This window comes from Heteronotia binoei, chromosome 8 (genome assembly GCF_032191835.1).
Source record: "Heteronotia binoei isolate CCM8104 ecotype False Entrance Well chromosome 8, APGP_CSIRO_Hbin_v1, whole genome shotgun sequence".
NCBI classification, from domain to species: domain Eukaryota; kingdom Metazoa; phylum Chordata; class Lepidosauria; order Squamata; family Gekkonidae; genus Heteronotia; species Heteronotia binoei.
In genome coordinates this window covers 131,809,598-131,821,865 of record NC_083230.1, presented here as the reverse complement: position 1 = coordinate 131,821,865, position 12,268 = coordinate 131,809,598, and the positions used below count along the sequence as shown (strand labels likewise).

Below are 12,268 nucleotides of genomic sequence, written 5' to 3'. Positions count from 1 at the left end.
TGGATGTCTTTCATAATATTCTACAATATTTACAACAGTTCTGCTATTGTCTCTTATTTGCCTTTTGGGAAGAAACCCCGCTTGATCTTCCTTTATAAAATTTATCAAATGTTGTTTAAGCTGTTCTGCCAAGATTCTTGTATATATTTTATAGTCATTATTTAATAGCGAAATTGGTCTATAATTTTTTACATTCGTGACATCTCTATCTTCCTTTGGTATCAATGAAATAACAGCATCTTTCCATGTGTTTGGTATTTTCCCTTTTATTCTTATCATGTTCATCAACTTCTGCAATTTCGGTGTTAACTCATCTTTAAAGGTTTTAAAATATTTAGCTGTATATCCATCTGGCCCAGGTGCCTTTCCATTTTCCATTGCATTAATTGCAGCTTCAATTTCTATTTTTTCAATTGGATCATTCAAAACTTTTCGCATATTTTCTGTTAAGGGTTCTATTTTTATCTTTTGTAGATACTCATCCATCTTTTCTTTCTTTATTTTGACACCTTTAAACAACTTGGCATAATACTTTAAAAATTCTCTTTTTATTCCCTCTTGGCTAACCACCTCTCTTCCATCTACCACAATTTTATTAATAATTTTATTTTCTCTCTTTTTCTTCAGTTGCCAAGCCGAATACTTTCCAGGTTTATTTGCTTCCTCAAAAGATTTCTGCTGCAGTCTTTTCAAATCCCATTCCAATTCTTTATTTAACAAATGTCTCATTTGCATTTGTAATATTGTAATTTCCCTTATAATTTTCTTTTTCCCTGGCCTTTTTCTTAACTCTCCTTCTTTTTTTCTTTACTTCATTTTGAATGTCCAACAACTGTTTTTCTTTTGCTCTCTTATCTTTATTATTCATGGTAATCAATATTCCTCTCATTACTGCTTTATAGGCATCCCAGACCGTCTGAAATTCTATCTCCTTTTTGTCATTTATTTGAAAGAAAGTTTTAGTTTCATTTTCTAGGTATGTCACTATTTCTTTATTCTGTAGAAAATCTTCATTCAATCTCCATCTTCTCAACTTCTTAGAAAATTTTGTAATCCACATTATTGGGTTATGGTCAGCCCCAATTTTAAGTAAAATCTATATCTTCTTTGTTATAAGTCCCAAATCTTTGGTACCCCACAACATGCCAATTCTAGAAAAAGAGTTATGTCTGGCTGAAAAAAAAGTATAGTCCCATACTTCAGTATTGAACTTTCTCCATATATCCTCCATATTTTCTTGCTTAACCAGCACAAAAAAAGATTTTGGCAATTTCCCTTCTTTATCATTTTTTTCTTCCCAGATCTATCAATTGTATTCTAAATTGTTCTATTAAAATCCCCCATCAACAAAATTTGCTCATAAGTCACTTTAACCAAATGTTGCATAATATTTTTTTTAAAAATGTCCTTTGCACCATTTGGAGCATAAAGTCCCAACAATAAAGGTATTTTAGCATTCAATGTAATTTCCATTGCTATATATCTTCCCTCTTTATCTTTAAAAACCAATTTCAGGTCTAATTCTTTTTTAATATAAAAAATTACTCCTCTCTTCTTCTGTTCAGCCAATGTATAAAATTCTAATCCCAATTGCTTATTCCATAAAAATTTATAATACTTTTGTCTGATGTGCACTTCTTGTAAACAAACTATATTACAATTTTGATTTTTTATCCATTGAAATGTTGCCCTTCTTTTTTGTGGTGAGTTTAGTCCATTCACATTCCAAGATATCAATTTGTAATCCATCATGGTGCAAATTCTTTATTTTCTCCATAAAATCTATGCAGTTCCTGTGTACTTGTAATTGTAATCCTTTTCCTTTGAAGTTCAAAGCTCAAACTTTCAGGTATTATCCATCTATATCTTATTCCGTTGTCATGTAGTTTTTCTGTCAATTTTTTGTATGCGTTCCTGTCAGTTAACACTTGTCTTGGCAACTCTTTCATAATTCTGATTCTACTACCTCCCACTATCAATGTCTTTTCAAAGTTTTTGTTTATGATTTTTCCCACCATTTCTTTTGTCATAAATCTAATCACCATGTCTCTTGGCAGATTATTCTTTTTTACAGAGAGTGAATTCACCCTATACATATAATCATACATATTTCTATTCCCTTCAGGATCTTCCTCCAAAAATTCTGCAATATTTTAATTATATAGTCTATCAAATCAGCTTCTTCATCCTCTGGTACACCTCTCAGATGAAACTGTGTCTCCATCAACTTACAGTCAATACATGACTGTAAGTTGATGGAGACACAGTTTCGTCTGAGAGGTGTACCAGAGGATGAAGAAGCTGATTTGATCACCTTTTCTTCTAATTTTAACAAGGTGGAATCATGTGTTTTCATTCTCTCTTCCACCTCTTGTACTTTTTTTGTTATTACTACAGTCTCATTTCTGAGATTCTCTATTTCTTTTTTTAATTCTTTTTTTTTGAGTCCTCAGTATCCTTTCTTATTTTCTTTTTAGAGGCAGTTATCATTTCTTTCACCCCTTTTATTATCCTGGCCTCCATTGCATCTAGTTGGGTTTGCATTTTCTCTGTTGAAGAAGACCTAGTACGGATTTGCTTTGGATCTGATGTAAAAAAGATCAAAAAATTTTATCTCACCAAATTAAATTTGGACCATCAGGTTTAATAGAGTGAAGCTTGCCCTTTCCAATGAACCCAATTTCGTCATCCTCTGAGCTTCCCAGGCTCAGATATTCGTATTTAACATTTTTATTTTCCCCAAAATGGCAGTCACAATTTTTGCTTCACTTTAAAATTTTGATTTTTCCCCCTTTATCCAATTCAAATCTTCTTCATCACTGTCCAATAGTCCTTATTTTAAAATTGACAACTCAATTAACTGCACCAATTTTTATTGTCCCAGTCACTTTAAAAACGTTGTTAAAACTTTATCCTCCCAGCAATGGCCGCTGATGTTTCTCTCTGATATTATAATCCTAGAGTAGGTTGTCTCCTTTTCCTACTTCCTTCTTCTTCCAGAGAGCCAGTTTGGTGTAGTGTTTAAGAGTGCAGACTCTTATCTGGGAGAACCGGGTTTGATTCCCCACTCCTCCACTTGCACCTGCTGGAATGGCCTTGGGTCAGCCATAGCTCTGGCAGAGGTTGTCCTTGAAAGGGCAGCTGCTGTGAGAGCCCTCTCCAGCCCCACCCACCTCACAGGGTGTCTGTTGTGGGGGAGGAAGGGAAAGGAGATTGTGAGCCGCTCTGAGACTCTTCGGAGTGGAGGGCGGGATATAAATCCAATATCTTCTTCTTCTTCTTCCTCTGGTACTTCCTGCTTTTCCTGCCACCAAGTCTCGTTTCACTGGTAGAGAAATCTCTCGATGTCTGATGAACTTCCTGTGTTGATTGTGAGTGCTGCAGATCTATGACGATGGGGCTATTTCTTCAACCGCAGATAGACTAAACAATAAATTCCTTTCTCCTTTTAGCACTGTCTCTTAGATTTACAAAGTTCAAATTTAGCCCCTTTTCTTCACCTCCTCTCAAGCTTTCATTATATCCAACTCCTACCTTTTAATTTTGTTTTATTTAGCTTTAAATAGTCCCGGAGTGAGGAGATAGCAATCGATACCTTTTTTTTTGTAGTTTATCCAAATCGACACCAGTCTTTTGTAGATTAGATGTTTAAAGTTGTAAAAGAAGATTCGGATCCTGTCGAGCTTAAGTCAAATAAATGACTCTGGAAACTTCTGCAGATGATAAACATGCAACTTCTCTCCAGAGATCCCTCAAAGCCTCAAAGGAGCTCCCTTCGGGACACCCTTTCAGCCAAGGTAAGTCTCCTCAAAGTATCTGTGCATTTCTTGGACGATTCTCTAGCTGAGAAAAGTAGGCAGAAGGCATTAATTTGCCTTTTACTACCCCGAACAGAAGTGCCAGCCTGCCCCCCGTTAAGGAAAGAAGCTCAGCTCACCATTTTCCGATCCTGGAAGTTCCCAGGCTCCCTTTACTTTCGATATGGCAAAGGCCTGGCTCTGGCAATCCCCAAAGCCCCCTCGGCTCCCCCTTGTGCAGCTGCCATTTGTATCTACAGAGAGTGTCTTCGTGGATTTGTCTCCTGGGATCAGCTCCACCCGCCTTCCACTTTGCCACCCTTAACTGCATCTCAGATTGGCCATCTCCTCTTAAGGCGGGTGTCTCTGGCAGTGGTGTCAAGGCTGAGGGCATGACCACATGGTATCTCCTAGGCTGCCATTCCTGTCTGCTGCTCGAAGGCCAAGCCCTTCGTTCTGAAGAAAGTGGTCTTTCTTTTCAGAGAGCTCTTTGTGGTGGCTGCCTCATGGTGTCATGAGCCCTGATGAGGAGGAGCTGGAAGGGTTAACAGACCTGGAAGAGTTGCTGGCCAGTTCCTCAGCTGAACAAACAGCAGCTGGCCCATCAATCGCTCTCCAGGCACCAGTGTCAGCTGTTGACGATCAATCTCCTCCAAGCTCTCCTCCTCCCATCTCAAGAGTTTGAAGCAGGCTCCAGAAAGAACTTTCAGAGCGAAGACATGAGGCACGCTGATGCTTCAGATCTCTCAGCCCTGAGTTCTAGCAGAGTCACTGCCACCCATGGAGCAGGCTGATTGAGGCTCCTATATAGCTCCCACCCAGGACCTGGTAACCTTGTGGAAGCAACAAGTCTATTCTCTGGCTTGCATCCACGCTCCTTCCTGATCCTGACCTGCTTGATTTCCTTGGCACCCTGACCTTTTGGCTTTTGGACATTGACTTCTGATTCCGGTTTGTGATTCTGCATTGGTGACTTGGCTCCTGCTTGACTTCCTGGACTTTGACCTTGGACTGGCTTTGGACTCCTGCCTGCCTGCACCCTGAGAATGTGGCACATGGACAGTGAGCCAGGGCAGATGACTAGCAACGGCTGAGGCTGAATGCATGCATGGTGAGCCCCAGGCCTCAGGCTGTGGGCAACACCTTCTGTCCTGGTGCCCACCCCGACCCCTCCTCCCCAGCTGGTTTCTGGGAAGTTTGGCCTAGGGGAAGCCATCTTGATTCTCCATAGGATGGCCAGCTCTGGGTTGAGAAATCCCAGGAGATTTTGGAGATACAGCCCGGAGAGGGAGGGGCTTGGAGAGGGGAGGGACTTCAGCAGTGTTGCCATAGCGACCAACTTCCAAAGCAACCATTTTCTCCAGGAGAACGGATCTCTATCATTAGAAGAGCCCTGCTGGATCAGACCAGTGAGGGTACATCCAGTCCAGCCTCCTGTCTCCCCACCTCCCTCATTCATGGGTTATACATAGCCTGCATTAAAGCTGGACAGCCAACAACAGGGCACAGAGGCCGTTTGCCTCCTGGTTCTGGGATTCAGAAGCCTCTGAATGTGGAGACCAGTGGTAATTCCAGGAGATCCCCAGCCACTGCCTGGAGGGTGGCATCCTTATATCCAAGGGAAGGCTCTGCTCAGATGCCCTGTGGGCTCACATACCCAGTGGGGTCCTGGTTAGCTGGAAGGAAGGGAGGGAGGGAAGGAGGAAGGAAGGGAGGGAGAGAGGGAAAAGGGAAGAGAGGGAGGAAGGAAGGGAGGGAGGGAGGAAGGAAGGAAGTGAGAGAGGGAAGGAGGGAGGGAGGGAGGGAGGGAGGGAGGGAAAGAAGAAGGAAAGGAGGGAAGGAGGAAGGAAAGGAGGGAGGGAAGGAAGGAAGGAAGGAAGGAAGGAAGGAAGGAAGGAAGGAAGGAAGGGAGGGAGGGAAGGAGGGAGGGAGGGAAGAAGGAAGGAAGGAAGGAAGGAAGGAAGGAAGGAAGGAAGGAAGGAAGGAAGGAAGGAAGGAAGGAAGGGAGGGAGGGAGGGAGGAAGGGAGGGAGGGAGGAAGGGAGGGAGGGAGGGAGGGAAAGAAGAAGGAAAGGAGGGAGGGAGGGAAGGAGGAAGGAAAGGAGGGAGGGAGGGAAGGAGGACGGAAGGAAGGAAGGAAGGAAGGAAGGAAGGAAGGAAGGAAGGAAGGAAGGAGGAGGGGAGGGAAGGAGGAAAGAAAGGAGGGAGGGAGAGAGGGAAGGGAGGGAGGGAGGAAGGAATTCTTAAAGCAGAAATGGGACTTGATGACCATGTTATCCCTACTGCTAAGAGTAGACAAGAAGATCCAGTTGGAGACCCCCAGCATCACATAGTGGTCAGCCAGAATCCTCCAGCAGGGCATGAAGCTGTTACAAGCCATTCAACCCTCCTGGCCTGTATTTACAGCTCCACTGCCTCAGGATATTGAGGTTCTATTTAGCCATCATGGCTAGTGACCATGGTTCCCCAAGAACCTGTCCAAATCTTTTTTAAAGCCATCAGAGTCAGTGACCCCCCCACCCCCATCTTGTAGCAGTGAATTCCGTAAGTTCAGTGGCGCGATGGGGAGCATACAGAAATACTGTATATACCCCTTCCTGAATCTGTGGGCTTTAACCGCCACAAGAGCATTCTGTCTCGACTCCTCCTCCTCCCCTATACTTTAACCTTGAAACAAATAGTCCGGTGTCCACTGGGACAGACTCCTAAGCAAAGCTTTGCAGAACAGGGCCCCCTCCCTGCCAAAATGTTGGCTCTTTGGGGGGCAGACCCAGTCACAGCTGGAGGGAATCCCTGCTGCTGGGTTGCAGCATCTGCTTGTCTTGTGTGGGCAGCAATCTGCAGCTCCTCAAAGAGCTTTTATTTGCTTCCCTGGGTATCTATATGCTCTCTGGCCCTGTGCCGGCCTGCAGTCTTTGCCTTGAAACATATGACCTTGCCTTTGGTGGCATTAAAACATGCCGCTGAGAAGAGCTCTCTCCCCCCTCCCTTCTGGCCTCTGTGGCTGAAAAGGCTGTGCTGCGGAGGAAGCTGGATGGGAAAGGGGTGCAAAAGGGGTGATTCCAAAGCCCGGGGGGGGGGGGGAAGCAGATCCCACAAAGGCCACTTTGGAGCTTCTCTCCCACTGGAGCTGTGAAAGACAAGTGTAGGAATCTAATGGCAGCAGGCAGGGCCGGTGCGTGGGAGTAGGCAAAGTAGAGAGTCGCCTAGGGTGCCACCTGGCCTAGGGGCACCACTGGGCGCCCCCTCCCCGATGCTCCTGACCGCTGTCCCCTTGTCCTCTCCCATCACCAAGCTGCCCTCAACAAAGCCAAGCCACCCCCCTCTCCCCCACCCCGATGTGTGACTTGGCCTCCCACCTCATCCCATCCTGCAATTCTCCTTCCTGCACTTATTCTCACAATTTTTAAAATAACTTATCACATTTTTTTTTGAAAAATTAAAGATCAGTAAATTAAAAATGTGAAAAGTTTCAAGTTTGGCACGCTTCATTTTCCCTATATTTTTTTAATAATGGGGGGGGGGGCGGCAGCTAGAGGGTGATTCGCTCAGGGCTCCAGAAAGCCTAACGCCGGCCCTGGCAGCAGGTTTCTCAAAGGACTGGCAGCCATGCAAGTAGGTGGGGTCCAGGGACAACTCAGCCTTCCTGCAGCCTGTATATAACCTGTGAATAGGGTTGCTAATCCCCAGGTGGCCAAAACCGGAAACCACAGTGTGCTAGAATCATAGAGTTGGAAGGAACCCCCAGAGTCATCTAGTCCAACCCCCTGCACAATGCAGGAAACTCACAAACCCCTCCCCCTAAATTCACAGGATCTTCATTGCTGTCAGATGGCCACCTAGCCTCTGTTGAAAAACCTCCAAGGAAGGAGAGCCCACCACCTCCCCAGGAGGAAGCCTGTTCCACTGAGGAACCGCTCTAAACTCACAAACCCCTCCCCCTAAATTCACAGGATCCTCATTGCTGTCAGATGGCCATCTAGCCTCTGTTGAAAAACCTCCAAGGAAGGAGAGCCCACCACCTCCCCAGGAGGAAGCCTGTTCCACTGAGGAACCCCTCTAAACTCACAAACCCCTCCCCCTAAATTCACAGGATCTCCATTGCTGTCAGAGGGCCATCTAGCCTCTGTTTAAAAACCTCCAAGGAAGGAGAGCCCACCACCTCCCGAGGAAGCCTGTTCCACTGAGGAACCACTCTAAATGCACAAACACCTCCCCCTAAATTCACAGGATCCTCATTGCTGTCAGATGGCCATCTAGCCTCTGTTGAAAAACCTCCAAGGAAGAAGAGCCCACCACCTCCTGAGGAAGCCTGTTCCACTGAGGAACCGCTCTAAACTCATAAACCCCTCCCCCTAAATTCAAAGGATCCTCATTGCTGTCAGATGGCCACCTAGCCTCTGTTGAAAACCTCCAAGGAAGGAGAGCCCACCACCTCCCCAGGAGGAAGCCTGTTCCACTGAGGAACCGCTCTAAACTCACAAACACCTCCCCCAAATTCACAGGATCCTCATTGCTGTCAGGTGGCCATCTAGCCTCTGTTTAAAAACCTCCAAGGAAGGAGAGCCCACCACCTCCGAAGGAGGAAGCCTGTTCCACTGAGGAACCCCTCTAAACCCACAAACCCCTCCCCCTAAATTCACAGGATCCTCATTGCTGTCAGATGGCCATCTAGCCTCTGTTGAAAAACCTCCAAGGAAGGAGAGCCCACCACCTCCCGAGGAGGAAGCCTGTTCCACTGAGGAACTGCTCTAAACTCACAAACCCCTCCCCCTAAATTCACAGGATCTCCATTGCTGTCAGATGTCCATCTAGCCTCTTTTGAAAAACCTCCAAGGAAGGAGAGCCCACCACCTCCCAAGGAGGAAGCCTGTTCCACTGAGGAACCGCTCTAAACTCACAAACCCCTCCCCCTAAATTCACAGGATCCTCATTGCTGTCAGATGGCCACCTAGCCTCTGTTGAAAAACCTCCAAGGAAGGAGAGCCCACCACCTCCCAAGGAGGAAGCCTGTTCCACTGAAGAATTGTTCTCACTGTCAGGAAGTTCTTAGAATCATAGAATTTCAGAGTTGGAAGGGACCTCCAGGGTCATCTAGTCCAACCACCTGCACCACGCAAGAAACTCACAAACCCCTCCCCCTAAATTCACAGGATCCTCATTGCTATCAGATGGCCATCTAGCCTCTGTTTAAAAACCTCCAAGGAAGGAGAGCCCACCACCTCCCGAGGAGGAAGCCTGTTCCACTGAGGAACCGCTCTAAACTCACAAACCCCTCCCCCTAAATTCACAGGATCCTCACTGCTGTCACATGGCCATCTAGCCTCTGTTTAGAAACCTCCAAGGAAGGAGAGCCCACCACCTCCCAAGGAGGAAGCCTGTTCCACTGGAGAAACACTCAAAACTCACAATCCACTCCCCCTAAATTCACAGGATCCTAATTGCTGTCAGATGGCCATCTAGCCTCTGTTGAAAAACCTCCAAGGAAGGAGAGCCCACCACCTCCCGAGGAGGAAGCCTGTTCCACTGAGGAACTGCTCTAAACTCACAAACCCCTCCCCCTAAATTCACAGGATCTCCATTGCTGTCAGATGTCCATCTAGCCTCTTTTGAAAAACCTCCAAGGAAGGAGAGCCCACCACCTCCCAAGGAGGAAGCCTGTTCCACTGAGGAACCGCTCTAAACTCACAAACCCCTCCCCCTAAATTCACAGGATCCTCATTGCTGTCAGATGGCCACCTAGCCTCTGTTGAAAAACCTCCAAGGAAGGAGAGCCCACCACCTCCCAAGGAGGAAGCCTGTTCCACTGAAGAATTGTTCTCACTGTCAGGAAGTTCTTAGAATCATAGAATTTCAGAGTTGGAAGGGACCTCCAGGGTCATCTAGTCCAACCACCTGCACCACGCAAGAAACTCACAAACCCCTCCCCCTAAATTCACAGGATCCTCATTGCTATCAGATGGCCATCTAGCCTCTGTTTAAAAACCTCCAAGGAAGGAGAGCCCACCACCTCCCGAGGAGGAAGCCTGTTCCCCTGAGGAACCGCTCTAAACTCACAAACCCCTCCCCCTAAATTCACAGGATCCTCACTGCTGTCACATGGCCATCTAGCCTCTGTTTAGAAACCTCCAAGGAAGGAGAGCCCACCACCTCCCAAGGAGGAAGCCTGTTCCACTGGAGAAACACTCAAAACTCACAATCCACTCCCCCTAAATTCACAGGATCCTAATTGCTGTCAGATGGCCATCTAGCCTCTGTTTAGAAACCTCCAAGGAAGGAGAGCCCACCACCTCCCGAGGAGGAAGCCTGTTCCACTGAGGAACCGCTCTAAACTCACAAACCCCTCCCCCTAAATTCACAGGATCCTCACTGCTGTCACATGGCCATTTAGCCTCTGTTCAAAGACCTCCAAGGAAGGAGAGCCCACCACCTCCTGAGGAGGAAGCCTGTTCCACTGAAGAATTGTTCTCACTGTCAGGAAGTTCTTAGAATCATAGAATCACAGAGTTGGAAGGGACCTCTAGAGTCGTCTAGTCCAACCCCCTGCTCCATGCAGGAAACACACAAATACCTACCCCAATACCTACTGATTAGTAACAACTGAAATAAACTACTGTGTTACTTATATATTGCAAATAATTGCTCCACAGATATTTCTTATATCCTGTTCATGTATTCTTCGCCAAAATCCTTACAAATGTCCATGAATACAGCACAACTCAAAGCAAAAATTAATTTCCAATTGGTACCATTACAGCAATTGGAAATTAATTTGTATTTTGAGTTGTGCTGTATTCATGGACACTTTCAGATGGCCGTTGCACACCATTCCCATCCCCAAACATTTTCAGTAGTCCCATGCATGTGTGTGCGTAAGTGCACATGCATCTGTGCGCATGTGCACTCCTGTGCACTGAACAGTTTCAATTTAAAAAACTGGATGCGACTTGGGGCAGCTTGGCAGTTCCACACCGCCAAGGCGCCTTGCTTGCACCCTTCCAGACGCCAAGGAGGGGACTGATGTGCAGCTCAAAAATTTGCTACCACTTTGGAAGCGGTGTTTTTTTCATTGCACCGTGGAGGACAGGGGGCGGGGTGATTATGGGACGAGGATGGGTGGCAGATGTTTGCGTCTGGAAGGGTTTTTCTGGGAGGATTTCAGAGGCATCTCTGAGTCGGCCCAAACTGCCAGTCTGTTCTCACCCAATGAGTCAGAGGGGGCCAGGATGTGATGCACCCGCCATGGCCGTTTTTCATGCTCAGCTGAGTTTTGCGGCAGTGAAAGGAAGGGAGCAGGTAGGGGGGGCAGGCCAGATCACCTTGGGTGGGTTCACCACAGTCAGGGGTCGCCAGCCACCTCCTAAGTAGATGGCTCAGGTGGGGCAAGGTGGGTCACGTCGGCATCAGGGTCACCACACTTTGGTCACCACACCTCAAAAGGGATATTATAGCACTGGGGAAAGTGCAGAAAAGGGCAACTAGAATGATTAAAGGGCTGAAACACTTTCCCTATGAAGAAAGGTTAAAACGCTTGGGGCTCTTTAGCTTGGAGAAATGTCGACTGTGGGGTGACATGATAGAGGTTTACAAGATTATGCATGGGATGGAGAAAGTAGAGAAAGAAGTACTTTTCTCCCTTTCTCACAATATAAGAACTCGTGGGCATTCGATGAAATTGCTGAGCAGACAGGTTAAAACGGATAAAAGGAAGTACTTCTTCACCCAAAGGGTGATTAACATGTGGAATTCACTGCCATAGGAGGTGGTGGCGGCTACAAGCATAGCCAGCTTCAAGAGGGGATTGGATAAAAATATGGAGCAGAGGTCTATCAGTGGCTATTAGCCTCTATCTATCTATCTATCTATCTATCTATCTATCTATCTATCTATCTATCTATCTATCTATCTATCTATCTATCTATCTATCTATCTATCTAACTTATGTTCAGAGTATACAACAGAAAGAGTGACATCTCCCTGCACTACCCCATGGGATCAGGACCCCAGAATGACTCAGGCAGCAGCCCCCACACAAGGCCCCAGGGGCAGCTTTGGCCTCAGAGAGGTTGATTTATTCAATTTAGTTGTTTATTTACCTTCAATATATATCCCGCCAACACCCCACATTCTGACATCGACTGCTAGAAAAATGGGGTGTCCTTTATTTATCCGTCCCTTATTCATTTTTATTTATTTCTTCATCCCCTTCTTAAGCAAACAAGCCAACCTCTTAGGATAGCTTACAAAAAATATTATTTTCAAACTACACCATGGAGAATATGATCCACAGAGCTGCCAAATGCAGCTAGGGGCAGACCAGGGGGATAGTCCAAGGGATGCAGAAAATATTGAAACTTTAAAAAAACACAAAAGGGATTAAAATTTTCCAAAATAACAGAAATAGCCTTAGAGTCTATCGCTTTGGGAGGAAAGGCCCACAAAGTGGCTGTAGGGGTTGCTAGGCAACCACAG

The 12,268-nt window shown here is 46.0% G+C and overlaps 1 protein-coding gene across 1 annotated transcript in view; it reads right to left on the bottom strand.

Moving 5' to 3' along the window:
* The window catches only part of SHANK3 (SH3 and multiple ankyrin repeat domains 3), a 613,814-nt gene that overhangs the window by 288,563 nt on the left and 312,983 nt on the right, over positions 1-12,268 (bottom strand). Inside the window, 1 exon segment of the mRNA XM_060246058.1 lies at positions 4,941-4,967. Within this exon segment, the coding sequence (XP_060102041.1) occupies positions 4,941-4,967 (27 nt within the window).